The sequence below is a fragment of the Myxocyprinus asiaticus genome, chromosome 16 (assembly GCF_019703515.2).
Source record: "Myxocyprinus asiaticus isolate MX2 ecotype Aquarium Trade chromosome 16, UBuf_Myxa_2, whole genome shotgun sequence".
NCBI lineage: Eukaryota > Metazoa > Chordata > Actinopteri > Cypriniformes > Catostomidae > Myxocyprinus > Myxocyprinus asiaticus.
The window spans coordinates 41,356,385-41,380,959 of NC_059359.1; the positions used below are offsets into that span (position 1 = coordinate 41,356,385).

Sequence of the window (24,575 nt, forward strand, 5' to 3'; positions counted from 1 at the left end):
TAAAAGAGAGATGACAATTAAATAATAAGAAGAGAAGTTACTGGAGGGCAGTATTGTTGATGGAGAGATGTCATCCTCACCGTGGTCCATTCAGTGGTGAACCAATGTGGTCTGCAGGGCTGCAGTTCACACGGCTGCACAGGAGACGGTTTCTCCAGGTGCGAGCACTCACTGGCAATTCTCACTGTGAAACCACTGCCTGTCTTTTTCACACAGATGATGTCTCTGCGCTGGGTGCCGTTCCCACACGCTGCATTGCACTGATGGACAGAGAGAGAACAAAGAGTGTCCAGTAGGGTGGGGTCATCTCATAAATGTTGTCATAGGATGGTCACACTATCTAAGACTTTGAAAATCACTGATGTTCTATTTTTACTCTATTCTATTCTAGTCAACTTATTCTATTCTACTCTATTTAATTTTATTTGACATATTTTATTCTATTCTCTGACTGTATATTCTATTTCACTGTTTCCTTTTTTTCCAGAAGTACTCAATATTGTCTTGAGTATTTGTATTACTCCGGCTATTGTATTACTCCGGTAAGAACCTCCAGTTCACTGTGATTGGTCAAGAGGGTGAGCAGCATGGACTGTTAGGTAATAAGCCATCGAGGGCGCTAGGGAGGCACTCCTGAGCACCCTTCTGGGTGCTAAACTATCAAATGGGACACTCCCTATGGTCTCTTGGACTTCTTGGGTATGCACAAATTAAGGCCACGAGACCACAAGTCGACATCGAGTCTGCCATTTGGGACAGGAACAGAGAGGATGCGCGTGGTTTCTTTAACGCATCCGTGCTATGTTTGATTTGAATAAATGTTTCTTTTTTGTTGTTTCTGATCAACAACTAACTGAAAAAATGGAAAGGATGTTAAAAGAGCCATTATTAGTGGGCCTGGGTAGCTCAGCGAGTATTGACGCTGACTACCACCCCTGGAGTCGCAAGTTCGAATCCAGGGTGTGCTGAGTGACTCCAGCCAGGTCTCCTAAGCAACCAAATTGGCCCGGTTGCTAGGGAGGGTAGAGTCACATGGGGTAACCTCCTCGTGGTCATGATTAGTGGTTCTCGCTCTCAATGGGGCGTGTGGTAAGTTGTGCGTGGATTGCGTAGAGTAGCATGAGCCTCCGCATATGGAGTCTCTGCGGTGTCATGCACAGCAAGCCACATGATAAGATGCACGGATTGACTGTCTCAGAAGCGGAGGCAATCGAGACTTGTCCTCCACCACCAAGATTGAGGTGAGTAACCGCACCACCACGAGGACCTACTAAGTAGTGGGAATTGGCCATTCCAAAATTGGGGAGAAAAGGGGATAAAAATCAAATAAAATACAAAAATACAAAGAAAATAAAAAAGAGGCATTATTTAATGATAAATGGATTGTGTGGATCTCATCTTTGGACAAGAACCAAACTTTTACTCTCAAAACGCAATGAAAAGTTTTCAGTGCCTAACTTCGCATAGAGTAAAAGATCAATATAACGATTGTTCAAATGAAGTTCATGATTAATTGGAAAATTGATATTTTTACCCATCTCTAATCCCTATTATTTTAATTTTAAACCATACATTTTGCTAGGTTCAACAAAGCAAAATCCAATTCTATTCATGTACCCCCTGGAACCTTCTTATGTAGCCCCTGGGGTACGCATGCCCCTGGTTGGGAATCTCTGTTCTATTCTACATTGTTCTATTTTATTTTACTTTTTTCTATTGTATTCTGTATGACTTACTCTATTTCACTTGATTCTCTTCTATTCTATTTTACTTCTATTCGGTTCAACTTTGTTTTAGGCAACTTTATTCTGTTCTGTTCAGCTACTCAATTCTATTCTATTCAGTGTTGTTCTATTCTAAGTAACTTTGTTCTTTCTGACTTCATTTTGTTCAACACAACTATATTGTATTTTATTAAACATATTAATTCTATTCTATGTTGTTTTATTCTATTCAATCTGGCTGTTCTATTCAACTTTGTTCTTTTTTACTTTATTCTGTTCTATTTGACTCTATTGTATTCTATATTTTACTCGACTATTCAATTCTACTCAATGTTGTTCTATTTTTATTTTATCTAAATTTGTTCTGATCTTTTTTTTTCTGTTCTATTCATCTTGTTGTACTGCATTATATTAAACTTTATTCTATTCTATTTGACCATTCAATTCTATTCCATTCAATGTTGTTTTATTTTATACAATCTGACTTTGTTCTATTATAATCAACTTTGTCATTTCTGACTTTATTCTGTTCTATTCAACTTCCTGTACTGTATTCTATTCAACTATATTCTATTCTATTTGACTATTCAACTCTTCTATTAAATATTTTTTCTATTCAACCTGACTTTGTTTTATTCTATTTAACTTTGTTCTATGTAACTTCATTCTATTCTGTTCGATTCTATTATGTGTTGTTCTATTTTATTGGACTTTGTATGATTCTATTCAACTTGGTTCTTTATGACTTTGTTCTATTCAACACATTTTATTCTATTTAACTTTATTATATTCAACTATTCAATTTTATTCTATTCAGTGTTGTTTTATTCTATTCAATCTGACTTTGTTTTATTCAACTTTGTTTATTTTGACTTTATTCTGTTCTATTCAACTGCACTGTACACTATTCAACTTTATTCTACTCTACATGTCTATTCAATTCTGTTCAGTTTTGTTTTATTCTCTTCAATCTGACTGTTTTATTCAACTTTGTTTATTTTAACTTTATTCTGTTCTACTTGACTGTATTGTATTCTGTTCAACTTTATTCTATTCTACTCGACTATTCATTTTTATTCAGTGTTGTTCTATTCTCTGACTTTGTTCTGTTCTATTCAACTGTATTGTATTCTATTCAACTTTATTCTACTCAACTATCCAATTCTATTAATGTTTTTCTATTTTATTTTATCTAAATGTGTTCTGATCTATTCAACTTTGTTCTTTTTTAACTTCAGCTGTTCTTTTCAACTTGTACTGCATTATATTCAACTATATTCTATTCTATTTGGCTATTCAATTCAGTTCTATTCAATACTGTTTTTTTCTATTCAATCTGACTTTGTTATTTTCTGTTCAACTTTGTTCTATGCAACTTTATTCTGTTCTATTCGACTATTCAATTATATTCTATTCAGTGTTGTTCTATTTTATTGGACATTGTATGATTCCATTCTACTTGTTTTTTTAAACTTTATTTTGTTCTATTCAACTATATTGTATTCTATTCAACTTTATTCTATTCAACTATGCAATTATATTCAACGTTGTTCTATTCTATCTGACTTTGTTCTGTTCTATTCAACTTTGTGCTTTTTTACTTTATTCTGTTCTAATCAACTTACTGCACTAAATTCCATTCAAATTTGTTCTATTCTATTTGACTGTTCAATTCAATTTTATTCAATTTTGTTTTATTCTATTCAATCAGACTCTTCTACTCTATTCAATTTAGTTTTTTTGACTTTGTTCTATTACACTTATTGAATTGTTTTCTATTCTACTCTATTCTTACAGAGACCTTAAAATCTGTATGTTATCATTTGAAGAATCAGTCTCAGAATCCCTTAGTCAGTTTTTATGTCTCTCACCTGTCCCCAGGGTCCAGTGTACCAGAGGTTTGTGGATGTACAGGGTCCCCCGTTACAAGCCTTCATATCATGTGGTTTCTCCCCCACACACTCTCCTCCTTCACTCTTGCCTCCTCTGGTCAGACACACTACCTCTCTCCGCTGGACACCGGGACCACACGCTGCAGAGCACTGAGACACAGAGAATAACCATCTTTTAAAGCATTGAATTAAAAATATATATATAAAAAATGTGCAATTAATTGAACCAAATGATAAAAGCTTGAATCTTAGCAGTCAGTGCTCACAGTGTGTGTCCAATCAGTGAAGTACCAGTTAGTGACACAGGGACCCATGTGACAGTCTTCAGTTCTTTGTGGGCGGAGCCTGTCATTGCACTCCCTGTCATTCACAACATTACCATGGTTACTGACACAGCGTACGCTCCGGGATCTCTTTCCTACTCCACAATCCACTGAACACTGCAAGGAGAAAAATCATATTTAGTAACATATTTACAGAATGTGTAAGTAAACATTCCCACTCTTCTATTACAATAAATCTGTGGACACACACACATACACACATACACTGAAGGTGTCTTACCGTGCTCCAGTTGGTGCTGATCTCCCAGTGGGAGCAGACACGCGGGTGGCAGGGCTGTGTGGCGTTGGGTTGGGTGAGACCAGCACATCGTTGTGGGTGAACCATTGTAGAACGATTCCCAAAACTCTGTCTGCACTGTATCTGACGCTGCTGCACACCCCAGCCACAGGAAACACTACACTCCGACCATGCTCCTGTATCCCAGCTACACACACACATACACACACACACACACACACACACACACACAAGTTAACTGAGATCTAACACCTAAGCCTAAATAACAATCTTAATTGGTTAATGTATGCAATGTATTAAAGTCTATGGGGCTAGCATAGTGGAGGAAAAGCAGAAATTTTGAATTTAATATTTTTTAAAGCACTTACTGTATAAGAATAATTCAGTAATAATGTGTAATCTTTGGTGTGTAAAGTTACAGTGCATTCAGAATGTATTCAGACCCCTTCATTTTTTTTCACATTTTGTTATGTTGCAGCCTTATGCTAAAATGCTTTACTTTTTTTTTTCACATCGATCTACATTCCATACCCCACAATGACAAAGCAAAAAACAGATTTGTGATAACTTTGCAAATGTATTAAAAAGAAAGAAAATGAAATATCACACTGACATAAGTATTCAGACCCTTTGCTATGACACTTGAAATTTAGCGCAGGTGGATCACATTCTTCTAAGCCGCAACTTCACGAAAAATAAATGGAACATAAAATATCACAATTACGATTTTCTTTAAAACGAGCCCACACGCAATGTAATCGGATGCATAGATCATTAGATAATCTACACAAAGAATAATGTGAAAAATGTGCTATCTGGCTAAAAACCTGTTAGCTTTCCTGGATCAGATGACTTCATCAGAAATTATGTAGTACGTTGTCCAGTGTAATCAACCTTAATGGTAATATTTATTCTTCATTTTCTTTATTACAATTATATTTACTTATTTTTTCTTTTGATTTTGGTGGAAAATTTCGACCCAGACCTTTCTTCATGATTCTCCTATAAACTATTTTTCAGTTCTTTGTATAAACTGAGGGATGATTCGAATTCATTTCTGTGGTTATCGACAGTATGTGACAAATTTTGTCCCTAATGCTTAGTTGCATTTGACCTAAAATATCTCCTTAATACTTATTCATAATAGCATATTTTCAATATGCATGTCCATATGCACATACACAGTGACTCACAATGGTGGACATGGATAGACGTTGCATGGTTCCTCCTCTGGAGTTGGTTTAGTTGCAGAGTCACACCTCCTTTCATGAACTTCCTGTTCTGTTTGTCTGTTCACACACACAATATCTCTGTACTGGGAGCCTAAACACACAAACACACATACAGTATGCACACATCAACAAATAATAATAATAAAAAACACATTTTACATAGTACGTAATAAAAAAAATTATATAAAGAAAATGTTAGTGGTGTTTGCCTGTCCAAAACTTACTGCCACAATGCTAGGCTATTCTGGGTGGATGTCAGGGCATTGCTAACAGAAATTGTTTAGCACTTGCATTAAAATAAATGGGAGAAATTGGAACACCCAATATGGTGGGTGTTGAAAAGGAAGTTCAGCCTAACAGGTAAAAGAGTCAATCAGCTTTAAATTTCAAGATTGGCTGTCAGTCAACTCGAGAACACGCATGAGCATTAGCTGAACAAGCCTGACAAATAGCATTTTTTACAGTGATCTGAGCTAAAGAAGCTCAATTTATTATACCATTGTTCTCAGGTTTTACTGCTGATTTGTCGTAATCTTGACCAACAGTTTAATGATTTCAGTCTTCCCCCATTCAAGTAGTTAGGAGCTGTACTTTCATGGAACTTCTATCTATAGAAAATAGGTGCCCTGGAGCATTCCAAAGATGGCCGCCAAGTGGGTGGTTGCTAGCCTAGGGCCTTGTTGTGTGCATGCTTACAGGTCCATAGTAATAGTGATGCTTGCTAAGAGTGTACAGACATTGGTTACAACAATTTGCAGCTCTTTAAATTGACCACAAGGGAGTGGCAGAGAGCAAATACACAACACTCAGCATATCAGATTAATCAAAAACAGAGACAAGCAGGCTGTTGGCAACACACAGTAACTCCCTCAAACGCACATACAACGCTACAGAGAAACTCCCTAACAGTTTGGCACATGTACAGCCTGTTCCACATCGCTCTCCTCTTGGCTTTCTTCAGATGTCAGTGGGCAACGGGTTCACGTTCTCTGACTGATTCCAGCTTTCGTATTAAACATAAACAGCATTTATTCTCAGTGCCCAATCTGGATCACAGGTTAAAAACAGAAGTGTGTGGAGTAAACTAGAAATGGGTCACAATCAGATTAAGTTACTCAAAAAAGTAATTAACTACAAATTACTAATTATTTTTCTAAGACTGTAATCAGATTACTGACTTTGATTACTTCATCAAAAAAGTAATCCAAGTACTAGTTACTTTCTAAAACACTTTTCATAGAAGTTTTTTTCCCGCTCAACAAATTCTAAATAATTTCTATATTTCCAATATTTTTCACTTAAAATGACTCCTTAGGGAGTGAATGCCCTTGTAACCCAAGTAATGTACATAAAAGTAATTACTTTAATTGAAAGTAGTGACTGTAATCTGATAACAAGAATTTAAAATGTAATACGTTACACAACTTTTTTTTTCTCACAAAATAGTAATTCGATTACAGTAACAAACTACTTCGTAGTCAGATTACACCCAATACTGGTCACAATGAATGACTAGTTCCCAAGTCATCCAACAACTTATGTGATACTGGCTATTTTATCTAGATTTTTTTCTGATATAATTCTTTAATTTTTATATTTTTAGTGGTAATGAGCATGCTGAGAGTATTCTGTGCTTTAGCTTTTATACAGTTTTCACAGTAAAACTTACTTGGAAAATCGTCCCCCTTGAACTACGGATGCTAAAACCATACACTTTCAGATGGACACTTCTGGCCAATGAACTGCATCTCCTGCTATTTCTTGAGCATCACTCCGCCAGTGTTTTGGAGTTATTTCATGTTTTGTTTCACATGTCATGTAAATAAACTGCATTTGGGTTCTCACACTTCATCGTCTTCATCTGCTCCTGTGTTCAGCCTGTCCTGCCGTGCTCTGTAACGTTATAGTGGCCAACGCATTGCAAGCGCAAGGTCCCACTCTCGCATTGCCCTGGCTGTACCAAACCTTGGTAAAGCATGCTTATAGCACCCCTTGTGGCAATGCTGAAAATGCAATGCATACTTTCATTGAGTAATGAATTGCGGTCCAACACATTTCAGAACGTAATGACGCATGAAAATGAGCTAGCATTTGCTTTTAAGTAATTGTAGTGAATGTTTATGGCCTTTGAAACGCGTCCAATCTGGGACAGGTGAACCCATTAAAACTAGTCTAATTATACAGAGCTACTTTAAAACAGATTAGTTGACTAGTCCTGCAGGCCACCTACCGAGTAGTCGATTTCGAAAATCTGTAGTTTTGCACTTTCCTTGTGTTAACCGGAGTAGAAATCTTTGTATTGGCACCGTGAGTAAAACACAATGACATAAACAGCTACAGTGACCTCTGACCTTTGCCACAGGTGGCAGTGCATTCAGTGAGTAGCCCTCGACGCCACACAAACAGAGGCTGATTGTCCAGTGGGAGGTCTGTGCGTGGAGGGATCCGAGCATTACGATTGGGTCCTGTGCCCTGTGGGCGGGGCCTCTCTGCTGGCCATCGATCAGATGAGGAGGAAAAGGAAGAAGAGAAAGGGAATGAAAATGGGGGAGAGGAATCAGAAGATGACACAGGAGGGGGAATGATAGGCTTTTCAACGGCAACTGAGTGAGCACCTGAAACAGAGAGAAACTCAATGAGTCAATAAAGTTCTGTTCCAAAACCTAGTGAGCTGTAACTTCATAACTTTCCATTCTTCCCATTTGTACTATTTCATAGTTTTGTTGACTTCACTAATATTCTAAAACGTGTAAAATAGTAATAATAAAGAATGAGTGGGTGTGCCCAGACTTTTGACTGGTAGTGTAGGCAGCAGTAGACGGCGAGGCATCTCATTAGGTTCTGGAACAGAACTAATGTCTAATTTATGTGTTTTGCATCATCTCACACACACACTCTCTCACTCTGACCCCATTCTTGAAAAACCTCTGTTTATCATCATCCTCTGTTACCCACTACACACACACACGCACACACAATCATGGGCCCATTTTCCATTATTATGCTTAAAAGTTTGCAGTGATGGCCAATATGGTTTGAGGGTAATAAGCGAAGAGTGCTTGATTGAAGCATATCTGAAGCGCACACACACATAAACACAATAAATTCAAAATGAGAGAGAAATTGAGGAGTGATAATTTGTAACTGAGATGAAAAAAAAGGCTATGTTCACTCAGTCAGTGTTTGGGATTAACAACCATATTAATTAACAGGTGTGACTCTGAAATTGTCCTGTACATGGGTCACGACATGACACTCATTTATTGTTCGAATCTATTAAGTTATTCAAAAACACATTTCACACAAAGCAATTAACTGAATATACTTCCAGTATGAAGAACATTTTTACAATTTCTAAGTTCCAAGTCATTCTGATAATTATTCTGGGGCTTAAATTAAAAAAAGTCTAGGTGTATGGCAAGCCGAATTGACATTCAATCATGTGCAGGATATGAATAATAGATATCAACAATTCAATTTTCACTAGTAAAAATGCAAATTCTTGATATCAGCAATTAAATTACTAATTGTATTAGGTTTTCACTAGTAAAAACATTAATTGTTGATATCAGGAATGAGATCATCACTTGCAGATATCCCAGTTAAAAATATAAAATAAAAAATAGAAACTCTTTAGATTTGTAATTGCATTTTCACTAGTAGAATTTCACAATAATCTGTCATACTATCGCAAGCCGTATTGACATTTAATCATGTGTAGGATATTAATGATAGATATCAACAATAAAATATTTACTAGATAAAATGTTAATTCTTGAAATCATAAATGGAAATGTAATCAGTAATTACATTTGCACTAGTAAAAAGGTTAATTCTTGATATAAAAATGACATCACTTGTACTGTAGAAATACACATTCTTGATATCAAAAACAGAATTTCAACTAGTAAAAAATGTATTTCTTGAGATCTGTAATTGTATTTTCACTAGTCGAATTTCACAATGATCAGTCATACTATCGCAAGCCATTTTGACATTTAATCATGTGCAGGATATGAATTATAGATATAAAAAATTTAATTTTTTCTAGTTAAAATGCTAATTCTTGACATCATAAATGGAATTACTAATAGTGAACATGCCATTTTTCTATATCAGTAATTACATTTGCACTAGTAAAAACGTGAATTCTTAATCATTCACAGAAATACACATTCTTGATACAGTATCAAAAGTGAAATTTCAATTAGTAAAAAATGTAATTCTTGATATCTGTAACTGCATTTTCACTAGTAGAAATTCACAATGATCACAATTACAGATGTCTCTAATTAATTTCTTATAAGTTTCAATTCCAGTTTCACATATCAGCAGTGCACTTCTTACTTAAAAATTATCATTTTTATATCAGTAATTACATTGTGACTAGTGCAAATATCCATTCCTTGTAAATGCTAATTTAATTAGCAAGAAAACCTTTTAAGATATCTTTAATTACTATCCAATTTGTTGAAATCTGCAATCCATTTACAGATATCTGAAATACCAAATCTACTGTAACATGTTGAAATACATTTACAGATATGAAAAATGTGCATTTACACTAATTGTAATTTAATTGTTGATACCAGGAATGGATATTTAGCAAACTAGATAATTTTGCTATTGTGCAATTGTAACCTCCGACAGACAGACCTTACCAGACATTGGTAAAACCTACCACACATTAACTTGTATTTGCCATTTCTTTCTCTTTTTTTCCCCTACTTTTAATTTTTAATTTTTCAGCTTTAACTATTAAAACTGTTTTTTTTATTATACAGTATGTAACTCTTGCTAAGCTTCGAATGGAAACACATTGTACAGTGTAACCTTTTGCCCTGTTGACTTGGCAGATAACAATATTAAACACTGTATAAAGACTGTGAAATGTGTTTAATTGTTTTTTTTTTTTTTTATTCATACTATTTCAGGAAACTCCCGCTGCTTTCATCCTCTTGGGTATTCGTCAAAAATGAGTTTTATCTCACTCTTCAATCACATAATAATCTTATTTTCTTCCATTTTTCATAACCTGAGAGAGTTTGACAGCCCTAACGTTTATTGACAGCAATTTGTAACTCACAATGTACACACCTCATGCCATACACATGTAAATGACATGACAAAAAACTAGTTGTCAAGTGTAGTTCCAAAATACAAATCAACTGAATCCAGAAAATTGTCAATTTGAATATACAACCCCAATTCCGAAAAAGTTGGGACAGTATGAAAAATGCTAATAAAAACAAAAAGGAGTGATTTGTAAATTATATTCACCCTTTGCTATATTGAAAGCACTACAACTAAACATTATATGATGTTTTACCTTGTGAATTTCATTGTTTTTTTATGTACAGTAATTTCAAACCAGATGATTGCAACACGCTCCAAAAAAGTTGAGACAGGGGCAATTTAAGAATAATAACAATTTTATGAGTTGAAATAACAAGGCGATGTGAAACAGGAGATGTTAAACAGGTGAGACAATTGTTCATTGTACTGTATACTGTATAAGGAGCCTCCAAAAACAGCCCAGTCCTTCAAGAGCAAGGACCATTCAAGACTTGTCAATTTGCCAACAGATGCTTCAGCAAATAATCCAGCACTTTGAGAACAATGTTCCCCAAAGACAAATTGGAAGGATTTTGGCCATTTCACCCTCTACAGTGCACAATATAGTTAAAAGATTCAAGGAATCTGGTCAAATCTCGGTGCGTAAAGGGCAAAACGAAAACCACTTCTGAATGCGTGTGATCTCTGATCCCTCAGACATCACTGTCTTAAAAAAAGTCATTCATCTGTAATGGATATCATGAACATGGGCTTGGTATAACTTTAGTATATGTATATTTAGTATAAATGAGGAATTGTCAAACCAAACAAAAGTAAAGTATGGACTGCCACAGGGATCAGTTTTAGGGCCTCTGCTTTTCTCCTTGTATATGCTTCCCCTGGGAGATATTATCAGGAATCGTGGAATAAGTTTCCACTGTTATGGCGAGGATACCCAACTTTATATTTCTTCAAAACCTGATGAGATTTCACAATTCTCCAAATTAGCAGAGTGTATCAATGAACTAAATGATTGAATGGCCAGAAATTTCCTTCTACTCAATTCTGACAAAACAGAGGTACTAATTATTGGACCAAAAACCTCTAAAATATAAATTGACTCTCGATTAATGTACTGTTACATCGTCTTCAACAGCGAAGAATTTAGGTGTTATATTTGATACCAATCTGTCCTTTGAAAATCAAATTACCAATGTTTGTAGAACAGCATTCTTCCACCTAAGAAATATTGCTAAATTATGACACATGCTCTCTGTTGCTGATGCCGAAAAACTAATTCATGTGTTCATGACCTCAAGACTAGATTATTGTAATGCATTACTGGGAAGATGTCCAGCAAGATCAATAAATAAACTTCAATTGGTTCAAAATGCAGCAGCCAGAGTGCTGACTAGAACCAAGAAATATGATCATATTAGCCCCATTTTATCATCATTACATTGGCTACCTGTAAATTTCGTATTCATTTTACAATTCTGTTAACTACCTACAAAGCTTTGAATGGTCTAGCTCCACAGTACTTAAATGACCTTCTGTCACTCTATATTCCATCACATTCATTATGATCACACAATTCTGGCCTGTTAATAGTTCCTAGAATATCAAAATCCACAAAAGTAGGTAGATCCTTTTCATATTTGGCTCCTAAAATATGCAATAGTTTCCCTAACACTGTTCGAGATGCAGACACACTGACTCAGTTTAAGTCTAGACTAAAGACTCATCTATTTAGCCAGGCATACACCTAATTTATCCTTCAACTCACAATTAGGCTGCTTTAGTTAGGTCAGCCAGGACCAGAAACCAGAAACATTGATCGTGATCTATAACTCTGCAATAAATTGAATGGCATGTATGCTAATATTATTCTATTTGTTTCCCTGTCTCAACCTCGGGACTCCTATCCTGAGGTCACCAGAACCGGCTGGATCCAGCTACATTCCCACTTCGTGTTGGACTCCACTTCTACGTGTCGCTGTGTGATGATGACTAATAGCAGCCGGTGCCAGCCAAACATCACTTCAGTCTATTACAATAGACTTCAGAGGATGAACTGATGCCAACACCAACCATAAGACATGGGATACTTCATATGCCACTGCCTGACCCTTGGACTTAGTATAGACCTCACCGAAATGACCGGCCAGGTTGAACTGCGATGCACCTAATTGATCTCTGCCTACATCACCTCGGTCTAATGATGGACTACACTCTTGAAATGGAATACATAGACTATCAATTTATTGAAAACAAAACCCTTCATCAGCCAGCTAACAAGGACAACTGCAACTATGTGAACTTCTGCAGTTAATCCAGGATGGACTTCAAAGACATTAGTCATTAATCTTACAGTTCATACAAAATCTTTGTTTAAACACTGACCCTTAACACTTACTTAGTTTAATAATTTTAAACCATGACTTGCACTATACATAAGTAATATTGGCATTATATTCATGAGGTTAGCCAGAGGGGAACTGGCCCCCACAGTGAGCCTGGTTTCTCCCAAAGTTATTTTTCTCCATTAACCAACATCTTATGGAGTTTTGTGTTCTTTGCCACAGTCGCCTTCAGCTTGCTCACTGGGGTTATAAATACAATTCTTATTTAATTACTTATTTTTAAACACAATTCACAATCATATTTTATCAAACTTCACAATGATGACTCTAAGATATTATAGATATTACAGTTTCATTTTCTGTTAATACATGATCTTCTGTAAAGCTGCTTTGAAACGATGTGTGTTGTGAAAGGCGCTATACAAATAAAAACGACTTGACTTGAATAGTAAACCTATGTTAGTCAACACCACTCGCTGCTGCATCCACAGATGCAAGTTAAGACTTTACTATGCAAAGCAGAAGCCCTACATCAACACTGTCCAGAAGCGCTGCCGACTTCTCTGGGCTCGGTCTCATCTTAGATGGAAAGTAGAACAGAGGAACTGTGCTTTTTGGTCCCAAGAGTCCACGTTTCAAAAAGGTTTTGAAAAACACAGCCATCATGTTATCCGGGCCAAAGAGGAAAAGAACAATCCAAGCTGTTATTAGCATCAGGTCCAAAAGCCAGTGTCTGTAGGGGCCAGGGGTGTGTCAGTGCCCATGGCATGGGTAACTCGCACATCTGTGAGAACACCATGAATGCAGACAGATATGTACAGATTTTGGAGCAGCATATACTGCCATCCAGCACAGTATTTTCCAGAGACATCCCGGAATTTTCAGCTGGACAACTTCAAACCACATACTGGCCGAATAAGCAGAGAGTGCAGGTGCTAGATTGGCCTGCCTGCAGTCCTGACCATCTCCAATTGAGAATGTGTGGAGCATTATGAAGCACATTAGATTGCAACCAAGACCCCAAACAATTGTGCAGCTAAAGACCTACATAATGGATGAATGGGGGAAAATTCCACTTTCTAAACTTAACAAACTTATGTCTTCAGTTCCCAAATGCTTAATAAGTGTTATTACAAAAATGGTGATGTTTCACAGTGGTAAATACTCGACTGTCCCAACTTTTTTGGAATGTGTTGCAATCATCTGATTTGAAATGACTGTGCATTTAAGATAATAATAATAATAATAATAATAATAATAATGAAATTCACAAGGTAAAACATAATATAATGTGTAGCTGTAAAGCTTTCAATATAGCAAAGTTTGATTATAATTTACAAATCAATCACTCACTCTTCCAACTTTTTCGGAATTGGGGTTGTATAATGTGGTCACACTTGTTTTTAACAGAACTGTGTGTGAACAGAACTGTATTTAGCATTCTAAAACAGGACTGACTGCCATTCTGCTGCTGTGTAAATGTAGTCAGAGAGAGAGAGAGAGAGAGAGAGAGAGAGAGACAGAAAGATGATGTGTGAGGGGAAGAATGTAGAAAAACTCACTGATTTCTCGGAGTGCCGCCCGCTCCTTCTCCCTCTCTCTCTGTATCTCTCTCGCTCCGTCTCTCTTTTTCTCCACTGGGATGTAATATTCATAGTCTATGACTGGATTCTGCTTGTGGAAAATAATCTACAGAGAGAAAGAGAGAGTGAAAACAGGTTAATAAACCCGACCACATGGTAAAGTCGCATTCCATGACCACATTCCATTTAGTATTAGCCATATATCAGTGAGGCACAGCACTTAAACTTAAAGAACAATTGTATACTCGCTATTTTCATGGTTTAATACTGAACAGCTGTTAGTCTTATATTAAAGTGCCATATCTGATACTAGCATTTCAATTCCACCTATAGTCCACCTATAATGTCAGTCAATATTTCTTCCACCAAAAGTATTATCATTTATTTTGACATGGCCATTTTTAATCCTCTCTCGTTCTCTTAAAATTTCACCAGTGAGGCAAAACATTATGACCACAAGGGCTGAATTGTTATAAGAGCATCTCTGAAACGGCAAGGCTTACCTACCGACAGTGGTCCGAGGAGGGACAAACCACAAACCTGCGACAGATTGTTGGGTGCCCAAGGCTCATCGATGCACAAGAGCAACAAAGGCTATCCTGTCTGGTCCAAACTGACAGAAGGTCTACTGTGGTACAAGTCACAGAAAATTTGAATGACTGCGTATGGGGCTGCGTAGCCGCAGACCATTCAGAGTGCCCATGATGACCCCTGTCCACTGTTGAAAGCACGTACAATGAGTACGCGAATGTTGTAACTGGACCTTGGAGAAGTGGAAGAAGATCGCCTGGTCCGGTGAGTCCCGTTTTCTTTTACATCACGTGGACGGGAGTGTGATGCTCTGGACAATGTTCTGCTGGGAAACCGTGGGTTCGGCCATTCATGTGGATATCAATTTGACATGTGCCACCTACCTAAACATCGTTGCAGGCCAAGTACACCCCTTCATGGCAATGGTATTCCCTGATGGCAGTGGCCTCTTTCAGCAGGATAATGCACCCTGCCACACTGCACCCATTGTTCGGGAATGGTTTGAGGAACATGATGAAGAGTTCAAGGTGTTACCCTGGCCTCCAAATTCCCCAGATCTAAAATGACTGAGCATCTGTGGGATGTGCTGGCCAAAAAATCTGATCCACAGTGGCTCCACCTCGCAGCTTACAGGACTTGAAGGATCTGCTGCTAATGTCTTGGGGCCAGATACCACAGGACAACTTCAGGCGTCTTGTAGAGTCCGTGCCTCGGCGGATCAATGCAATTTTGGTGGCATGTGGAAGACCAACAGCATTTTAGGCAGGTGGTCATAATGTTTTGGCTCATCAGTGTAAATAGGCTGTTTACGCTACTGTACCTTTAAAACATCTATATGCAAAAGACCTCAGTTATGACTGGCTAACCACCATGTACTGATGTAGTTCAAACTGTCAAGAAAATCAAGGGAATAATGTTCCTCACAAGAGTTCAAAAGAATCAGTCTATAATCTCATTAATAACCATAATAATAAGGGGTCCTGGGTAGCTCAGCGAGAACTGACACTGACTACCACCCCTGGAGTCGCGAGTTCGAATCCAGGGCGTGCTGAGTGACTCCAGCCAGGTCTCCTAAGCAACCAAATTGGCCCGGTTGCTAGGGAGGGTAGAGTCACCTGGGATAACCTCCTTGTGGTCGCTATAATGTGTAGCCACACGCGCTACGTCTCCACGGTAACGTGCTCAACAAGCCACATGATAAAATGTGCGGATTGATGGTCTCAGACGCAGAGGCAACTGAGATTCGTCCTCCGCCACCCAGATTGAGGCGAGTCACTATGCCACCACGAGCACTTAGAGCGCATTGGGATTTGGGCATTCCAAATTGGGGAGAAAAACAACACAAAATAAACATAATAATGGTGTATAAGCAGACTGTCACCTCATTTCTCTGGCCCCCTCTGTTTCTCTCTAGAGTTTGTGCTCCATCACAGACATAAGTCAAACCTGTCTACCTTTTTCCACATAACTGTAATACATTATATGAGCATGTGTGTGTGATTACATATAGCTGCAGCTGGGCAGTTGTGGGTCCAGGTGCAGTGAGGGACTCTCCTCTCTCTTCTCCCTGCTCGTGAGGCCCTGCTTTGGGGCGGCTGTACAAGAAAGTGGTCCCTCCTGCATGATACTCTCCTGGCGGATCGACCGCCCAGCGTCCGTTCACCACAGACTGACCTGTTCCACTTCGCAGGGCTGCAGAGACACAACAGCAAACACAGCAAAACATAAACAAGACCAGATATCATAACCAGATAAATGTACAACTGTAGAAGACATTAATAGACTAGTTCTAATATCATTCAAAATCCAAATGACTTTCTTGTTCGATGAACACAAAATGAGATATTTTGCAGAATGTGCATCCTGCTCTTTTCAATACAGTGAAAACATATAGTGACCAGAGACTGTCAAGCAAAAAGCACCTTCAATAGCCGCATTTCCACTACTGGGCCAAATGAGGGTGTGCTAGTGTGTGCCAGGTAGGGTTGGGAACAGAGAACTGGTTCTTGTCCAGAATCGGTTCCATTCTTTACAAAATACCAGAATCGGATGATCTTCGTGACTTTCGGTTCTGTTAATGGTTCCCCTTCGTGAATTTTCCACAGATGCGGCTGGAACACCGTACTCGGCTCGAACCCTACCCATTCCTGGACCTACGATGACGCCAGCTTGCATGCACTTCAAGATAGAGGTCGGCCAACAGAGGAGAGGCACATCTATGTTTTAATGGCAGCGGTGATGAGGCTCTATACACATCAGGTGCACCTCATTATCTGCTGCCAAACGAGGCTTATTAAATTGTGCCTCTCCTCTCTCCTGCCCACTCCCTTTGTGAGCCTGGGTGAAGGACGGCCCTCAGAAGAAGCGGGGTGACGATGACATGAGGGAGGGGCAGGTCGTTTCACCACAGTTGCTATATATAATTTTATATGTTTAAAATACAATTTAATAATCATAAATGAGATATAGACAAAATATATTTTAATCAAAATTCATCAAAATTTTTAAAACAGAACATGAGAACTATTGATCAAAGTGATACTATCAAAACTGACAAATATTGGCCAATAAATCAGCTTGGCCAATATATTGGTCTATCACTACACTAGTCTCAAATCTGCAAAAAATAATTTTCGTACTTTTTTCCAGTAAAAATATCTAAACATCCTTAAAACAAGAAAAAAATACTCGAGAAGCAGAATGACATAAGATATTAAGTCTTGTTTTCTGAGAAATTGAGGTATAGGTCTCTGCAGAAAAATAATGGCCATTTCCCAATCTGTGGGTGTTTTCAAACCAGCATGGGTGTTTTTCACTTATCCAATGAAAGTAGGGGATCTCAATGTAGTAATCAGTATGCATTTCCAAACCAGGATGGGCGTTTCTCAACTATCCAATGAAAGTAGGGGATCTCAATGTAGTAATCAGTGTGTATTTCCAAACCAGGATGGGCGTTTCTCAACTATCCAATGAAAGTAGGGGATCTCAATATAGTAATCAGTGTGCATTTCCAAACCAGGATGGGCGTTTCTCAACTATCCAATGAAAGTAGGGGATCTCAATGTAGTAATCAGTGTGCATTTCCAAACCAGGATGGGCGTTTCTCAACTATCCAATGAAAGTAGGGGATCTCAATGTAGTAATCAGTGTGCATTTCCAAACCAGGATGGGCGTTTCTCAACTATCCAATGAAAGTAGGGGATCTCAATGTAGTAATCAGTGTGCATTTCCAAACCAGGATGGGCGTTTCTCAACTATCCAATGAAAGTAGGGGATCTCAATATAGTAATCAGTGTGTATTTCCAAACCAAGATGGGCGTTTCTCAACGATCCAGTGAAAGTAGGGGATCTCAATGTAGTAATCAGTGTGCATTTCCAAACCAAGATGGGCGTTTCTCAACGATCCAGTGAAAGTAGGGGATCTCAATGTAGTAATCAGTGTGCATTTCCAAACCAGGATGGGCGTTTCTCAACTATACAATGAAAGTAGGGGATCTCAATGTAGTAATCAGTGTGCATTTCCAAACCAGGATGGGCGTTTCTCAACTATCCAATGAAAGTAGGGAATCTCAATGTAGTAGGAAAATCGTGTGGTGAAAAACGTTCATCCTGGTTTGAAAAAGCCCACTGATTGGGAAGCGCTCATTTTTGTCCGCAGAGACAAAAGTCTTGAGAAATCTAACAACATTTGGTGGGGTTTATCCTTAAAACAAGAAAAAACTATTTGCCAATGGGGTATGAAAAATAAATTTGTTTTCCCTTTGAATCACGTTTTTTTTTTACCCATTGGCAATTCTTTCTTGGTATAAGCCTAAACATTGCTAAATTTTGTTAGGTTTCTCTGAAAACAAGCCAAAATATCTTGTCACGTCTCAAGTAAATATATCTTGTTTTAAGAATGTTTAGGTATTTTTACTGGAAAACAAGACTAAGGAAATAATTATTCGCAGTGAAACTGTGCTGAAACTGTGCTCAAATTTGTCCAAACCCAAATTATCCAAGCTATGATATCCACATGAATTTGATCTTTATATCAACTATTGTCGCATCTATATATGAGGAATTTTGGAGAAAGTTGATGCTAAATTAAGCATAACTGACTCCATTAAGTCTCCTAATGTATGAAAGAGCAACTCCTAAGCAATGCAATTGGGGATGAAAGAATCACTGGGAGTCAAAGTGAGCGCAGGAGAGAACAGACAAAGCCAGAGCAGAAGGAAGTTTGAGAAAAAAAAATATATATATATATATATATATTGTTCATATAACCCTTTATGTGTTTCGTCTACTACATCAGTCTGCCTGCAAGTCACAATCACACAATCAGAAATGGACCTGTGCTTACAGAGAAACAAACACAGACATGTCCATGACTTTGACTCAGGGTCGAATTCACTTAAGAAAACATGCCCCGTATTACCTAATACACTAAACCCAAAGAGTTCACCCAAACCCCACGCACATAAGGACAGCAGTGAGCATGTGCATTCCTGAGTCATGTTCAGGCTACTATTAAAGCCGAATGCAATATCAGTGTCCTGTTGACTCATCCCTGCCCCAAATACACAATCTGCAAAGAATCATTTGGTGAAAGCATGGAACATTATCATCAATGAACACTCTGAATAGAGACCTTCATGCTCTAGATCCTGTAAGAGTGGCCCACTGCAGCTGTGATTAATTTGAAAGATGATTTTCTGCTGCTGATTGCTGTTGTTTATAAGCTGTATGTTTGGCAGGTACTCAGTGCTTTGCTTTGGTCTCTGTGAGCTGGAGTTTCATGCTAATCTTACCCCAGCGGTTAGGAACAAACCCAGATCTGTGGTTTTCGCAAGACGGTGTGCATATATGTGGTCGGACAGACATGCACACTCACAGATGTCATGTTTAACATCACTGTATGAGTTTCCAATTAACTTCTATTGTTCTCATTATAATTACTACAAACTAAACCTACTGCTGACAGACACCCTCTGGGATTTTAAACAAATACTGAAATGAAAATCCTGGCATTACTGACTCAAAATCCATTTGACTTTCTTTCTTCTGTTGAAGACAGAGATATTTTGAAGAATTTTCACAATGTTCTTTTCCATACAATGAAAGTAAACGGGGACTGGGGCTGTCGAGCTCCAAAAAAGCATTAAAGTATCATAAAAGTAGTCCAGACAATTTGTGCATCATTTCCAAGTCTTCTAAAGCAATATAATGACTTTGTGTGAGGAGAGACCAAAATTTTGTTGTTAAAGTCATTATTCGCTGGAAATCTTGCCCTACACTGTAGTTCTCAAATCTAATTGGTGTTCGTGTACAAAGATGCATCATGGCAGATTTGACATCAATGACAATAAGTCACAAGACACATGAGAACCACTGACGTTTGATGTCACTGACGTTAACTAGATGCAATATGTCTTGATGTGCCAAACTTGACTGTTTGTGAACGCGAAAGACATTTGAGAGCTACAGTGGAGAGTGAGATTTTCATTGAGTTACAACTTACATTTCATTCTGTTCATCACACAAAGCTACGGTGTGCCTTCGTAAACTTATAGTTCATGAGTTGTATCGGCCACTTTTATGATACTTTTATGGTGCTTTTTTAGCACTTGACAGCCTCAGTCCTCATTCACTTACATTATATGGATTAGAGCAGCTATTGTAGGACATTTTGTAAAATCAATCCATTTGGGTTTAACAGCAGATAGGCATTCATATGGGATTCAAATGACATGAGGGCAGGTAAATGCTCTTCTTATAACATGTGAATTGTTCTTTTCCCACTATGTCCATTTTTCAGGGTTTATTATTATTGTGGGGATTTTATTGTGATCCCCATAACATAAGTGCACACACACAGAGTATGTACCCAGGTAGTTTGGACTGGCTCTTCTCTCTGTGATGTTGATAGCCGTGGCTCCGGGTGGGATGTCAAGGATTTTGTGGTAACCTAGAGGAACACTTGTGTTTAGGAAACTTCCGGTGATCCGCTCGCAGGTGCCGTCTCCACCTCCACACACACCACAGCGATCCCGAACCAACCCCGAGCCCAACACGCCGTCACAACCCTCACTCTGAGAGAGAGAAATGGAGACAAAGAGTGTTATTAAAATATTTAAGTACAATAAAATGAATACATTAGCAATGTCATTGCATTAGAAAACGAAATATCAAACCAAGTGGCATATGCAAAGAAATGCTGTTAGAGCTTTTATCAGAACTTTTCTGAGCCATTTGGCTCATTTGAGCCAGTGATTTTTAGTGGCTACATGAAGTCAGTCAATTCCCCTCAAGTTCACACAGGTGTCCTAGCAGAGTAACCACAGGTGTAGGTCAGCACATTAACTATGGACTATTGATTATTTATTTTTGTCTTCATTTTAAACAGTATTATCCGTTCAAACCATCTTTTCCATCTTTTAATCAAATGTTTTGCTTAAAAATACCAGTACAAATACTTTCTTGGGGCCAAAATACATATATAGATTCTCGGTCTACAGAGCTGCATTTTGGCAGTGTAGCTGTCCTCAAAATTCGAGGACTGAAATTCTGCAGATTTTGATTTTTAAGTTGATAGCAGTCCTTTTTTATTTTTTATGACTGTGTTAGAGGAGTGTGTTTTCTCACCAGACAGCGTCCTCCCACACACACATCATTGGGTGTGTTATTTGTGCACGGAGTTCCATCTTGTACCCTCTCCGCCTGTCGGACGTAGAAACGATACCCGACGGGCCGGCAGGTCAACTCACATTGCTGCTCCAAACCCACTACAAGAGAAATATAAGAATGTGATTGTCAATGGTATTTGGCATTAGATTTATTATACTTAAGCATTTTTTTCTTATTTGTATTGCTCAGTGAAAAAACTGCCTCCCTAGTCCACCCAGACCATTTAATTAAACTAAAGGAGGTTCAAATATTATGTTTAATTAAATGGTACACACACACACACAAACACACACAAGTTAACCAATAACATCAAAACCTCAAACACAACAAAACTAAGGCAAGCATCACTAATACTATTGTTCAGACTTCAGATGATTTGATCAAACCTATAACCCTAAGTATTATACTTCAGTGTTAAACCTTACCGATTATGATAGGGACATGAATGACACTTCAAATTGTGTGGTTTGTGAACTATAACTTGTCTAAGTTATTAGACATATCATTTTTGCTTGGTGGATAATAAAACAAGATCCCTTAAACTTACATTGACTGAAGCCATATCTAATGTGACAGAATATCAGAGACTTGGGGATGAACTCTTTGTACCCATTTAGAACCACTCAGAAAACCCTAACAATCATCCAGAAGTGTCTTAAAAACACCAAAAACACCCTACCAGCCACATAGCAACACCCCAGCAACCACCTAACAACAGCCCTGCAACACCTTAGCAACCACCAAGAACAACCTAGCAACCATCTAGCAGTGTCCTAAATACTACCCAAAACACTCTAGCAAACACTTGGCAGCAACCACTCAGAATGCCCAATCAATCACATAGTAATGCATTGTCCTAGCAACCACCTAACAACACCCTTACAACCATGCAAAACTCCCTAGCAACTACCAAATAACACCTTTGCAACCACCCAAAACACCCTATAAACCACATAGCAACCACCTAGCAACACCTTAACAACCACCCAGAACACCCAATCAACCACATAGCAACACCCATGCAACTATCCAAAACACCCTTGTAACCACCTAGAAAAACCCCAGCAACCACCAAGACCACCCTAGTAATCATCTAGCAGTGTCCTAAAAACCATCCAAAACACCCTAGCAACTATTTGGCAGTAACCACCCACAACACCCTATCAACCACATAACAACACCCTAATAACCACTTAACAACATTCTTGCAACCACTTAAAAAACCCAAGCAACCACATTGCAACACCTTAGCAACACCTTAGCAACCACCAGGATGGCCTATCAACCACATAGCAATGTCCTAGCAACCAATTAACAACACCCTTGCAACCACCCAAAACATCCTAGAAACCACACAGCAACCAACTAGCAACACCCTAGCAACCAACCACATAACAACACCCTTACAAACCCTAACAACACACTTGCAACCACCTAGCAACAAATTAGCATGCACCCAGAACAACCTAGGAACCAGTTTTCAGCAACCACACAAATCACCCTATTACTCACATAACAACACCTTAAAAACCACCAAACAACACCCTTGCAACCAGTCAAAACATACTAGCAACCACATAGAAAACACCTAGCAACACCCTAGGAACACCTTAGCAACCACCAGGATGCCCTATAAACCACATAGCACCGTCCTAGCAACTACTTAAACAAAACACTTGCAACCACCTAAAACACCCTTGCAATCACCGAGCAACACCTTAGCAACAACCCAGAACACCCTACTGACCACATAGCAATGCTCTTGCAACAACCTAACAATACCTTGCAACCACCCAAAACACCCTTGCAACCACATAGCAAAACCTTAACAGCCACCTACAACACCTTAGAAACCATCTAGCAGTGTCCTAAAAACACCAAAAACACCATAGCAACCACTTATCAGCAACAACCCAGAATGCCCTATCAACCAAATAACAGCACCTTTGCAACCACCCAAAGCACCCAAGCAACCACATAGCAACACCCTAGCAACTACCTAACTACACATTTGCAACAAACCATAAACACACAGGCAACAAACAATGGCAATACCCTTGCAACACCTTAGAAGCCACCCAAAATACCCTAGCAACCACATAGCAATGCCATAGCAACTACTTAACAACACCCTTGCAACCACCCAAAAACACACAAGCAACAACCAATAGCAACCACCCAGAATACCCTACCAACCACATTGCAATGCCCTTGCAACCTCCATACAACACCTTTTCAACCAACCAAAAACACACGAGCAACAACCTATAGCAACTCTCTTGCAACATCTTAAGAGGCACCCAGAATACCCTAGCAACCACATAGCAATGCCCTAGCAACTACTTAACAACACTCTTGCAACCACCCAAAACACCATAGAAACACCCTAGCAACACCTTAGCAACCACCCAGAATGCCTTACCAACCACATAGAAATGCCCTTGCAACCTCCTTGCACCACCCTTGCAACCAACCAAAAACACATGAGCAACAACCTATAGCAAGACTCTTGTAACACTTTAGAAGCCACCCAGAATACCCTAGCAACCACATAGCAACACCCTAGCAACTACTTAACAATACCCTTGCAACCAACAAAACATCCTAGCAACACCTTAGCAACACCTAAGCAACTGTACAGAATACCATACCAACCACATAGTAATGCCCAAGCAACCTCCTAACAACACCCTTGCAACTACCTAAAACACCCTAGTAACCACTTAGCAACATATTAACAAGCACCCAGAACACCCTAGCAACAACACAGCAACACTGTTGCAACCACTTAACAACACCCTTGTAACCACACAATACAACCTAGCAATCACCCAAGACACCCTAGCAACCACCTAACAACTCCCTTGCAACCACCCAAAACAACCTAGCAACCACCTAGCAACACCTTAGCAACTACCCAAAACATCCTATCAACCACATAACA

General features: G+C 38.5%; 1 protein-coding gene across 4 annotated transcripts in view; it reads right to left on the bottom strand.

The window, feature by feature from the left end:
* LOC127454373 (ADAMTS-like protein 4) overlaps positions 1 to 24,575 on the bottom strand; it is a 98,735-nt gene that overhangs the window by 10,496 nt on the left and 63,664 nt on the right. For 2 of the 4 annotated variants that reach the window (XM_051721532.1, XM_051721531.1), the window contains exons 6-15: positions 21,590 to 21,729; positions 20,832 to 21,036; positions 16,467 to 16,654; positions 14,411 to 14,537; positions 7,782 to 8,045; positions 5,392 to 5,521; positions 4,181 to 4,385; positions 3,883 to 4,056; positions 3,596 to 3,766; positions 81 to 260 (exon numbers count right to left, since the gene is read on the bottom strand). In XM_051721532.1, the coding sequence (XP_051577492.1) occupies positions 81 to 260; positions 3,596 to 3,766; positions 3,883 to 4,056; positions 4,181 to 4,385; positions 5,392 to 5,521; positions 7,782 to 8,045; positions 14,411 to 14,537; positions 16,467 to 16,654; positions 20,832 to 21,036; positions 21,590 to 21,729 (1,784 nt within the window). The remainder of the gene's footprint in view (positions 1 to 80; positions 261 to 3,595; positions 3,767 to 3,882; positions 4,057 to 4,180; positions 4,386 to 5,391; positions 5,522 to 7,781; positions 8,046 to 14,410; positions 14,538 to 16,466; positions 16,655 to 20,831; positions 21,037 to 21,589; positions 21,730 to 24,575) is intronic. The other 2 variants (XM_051721534.1, XM_051721533.1) reach the window with 2 other exon arrangements.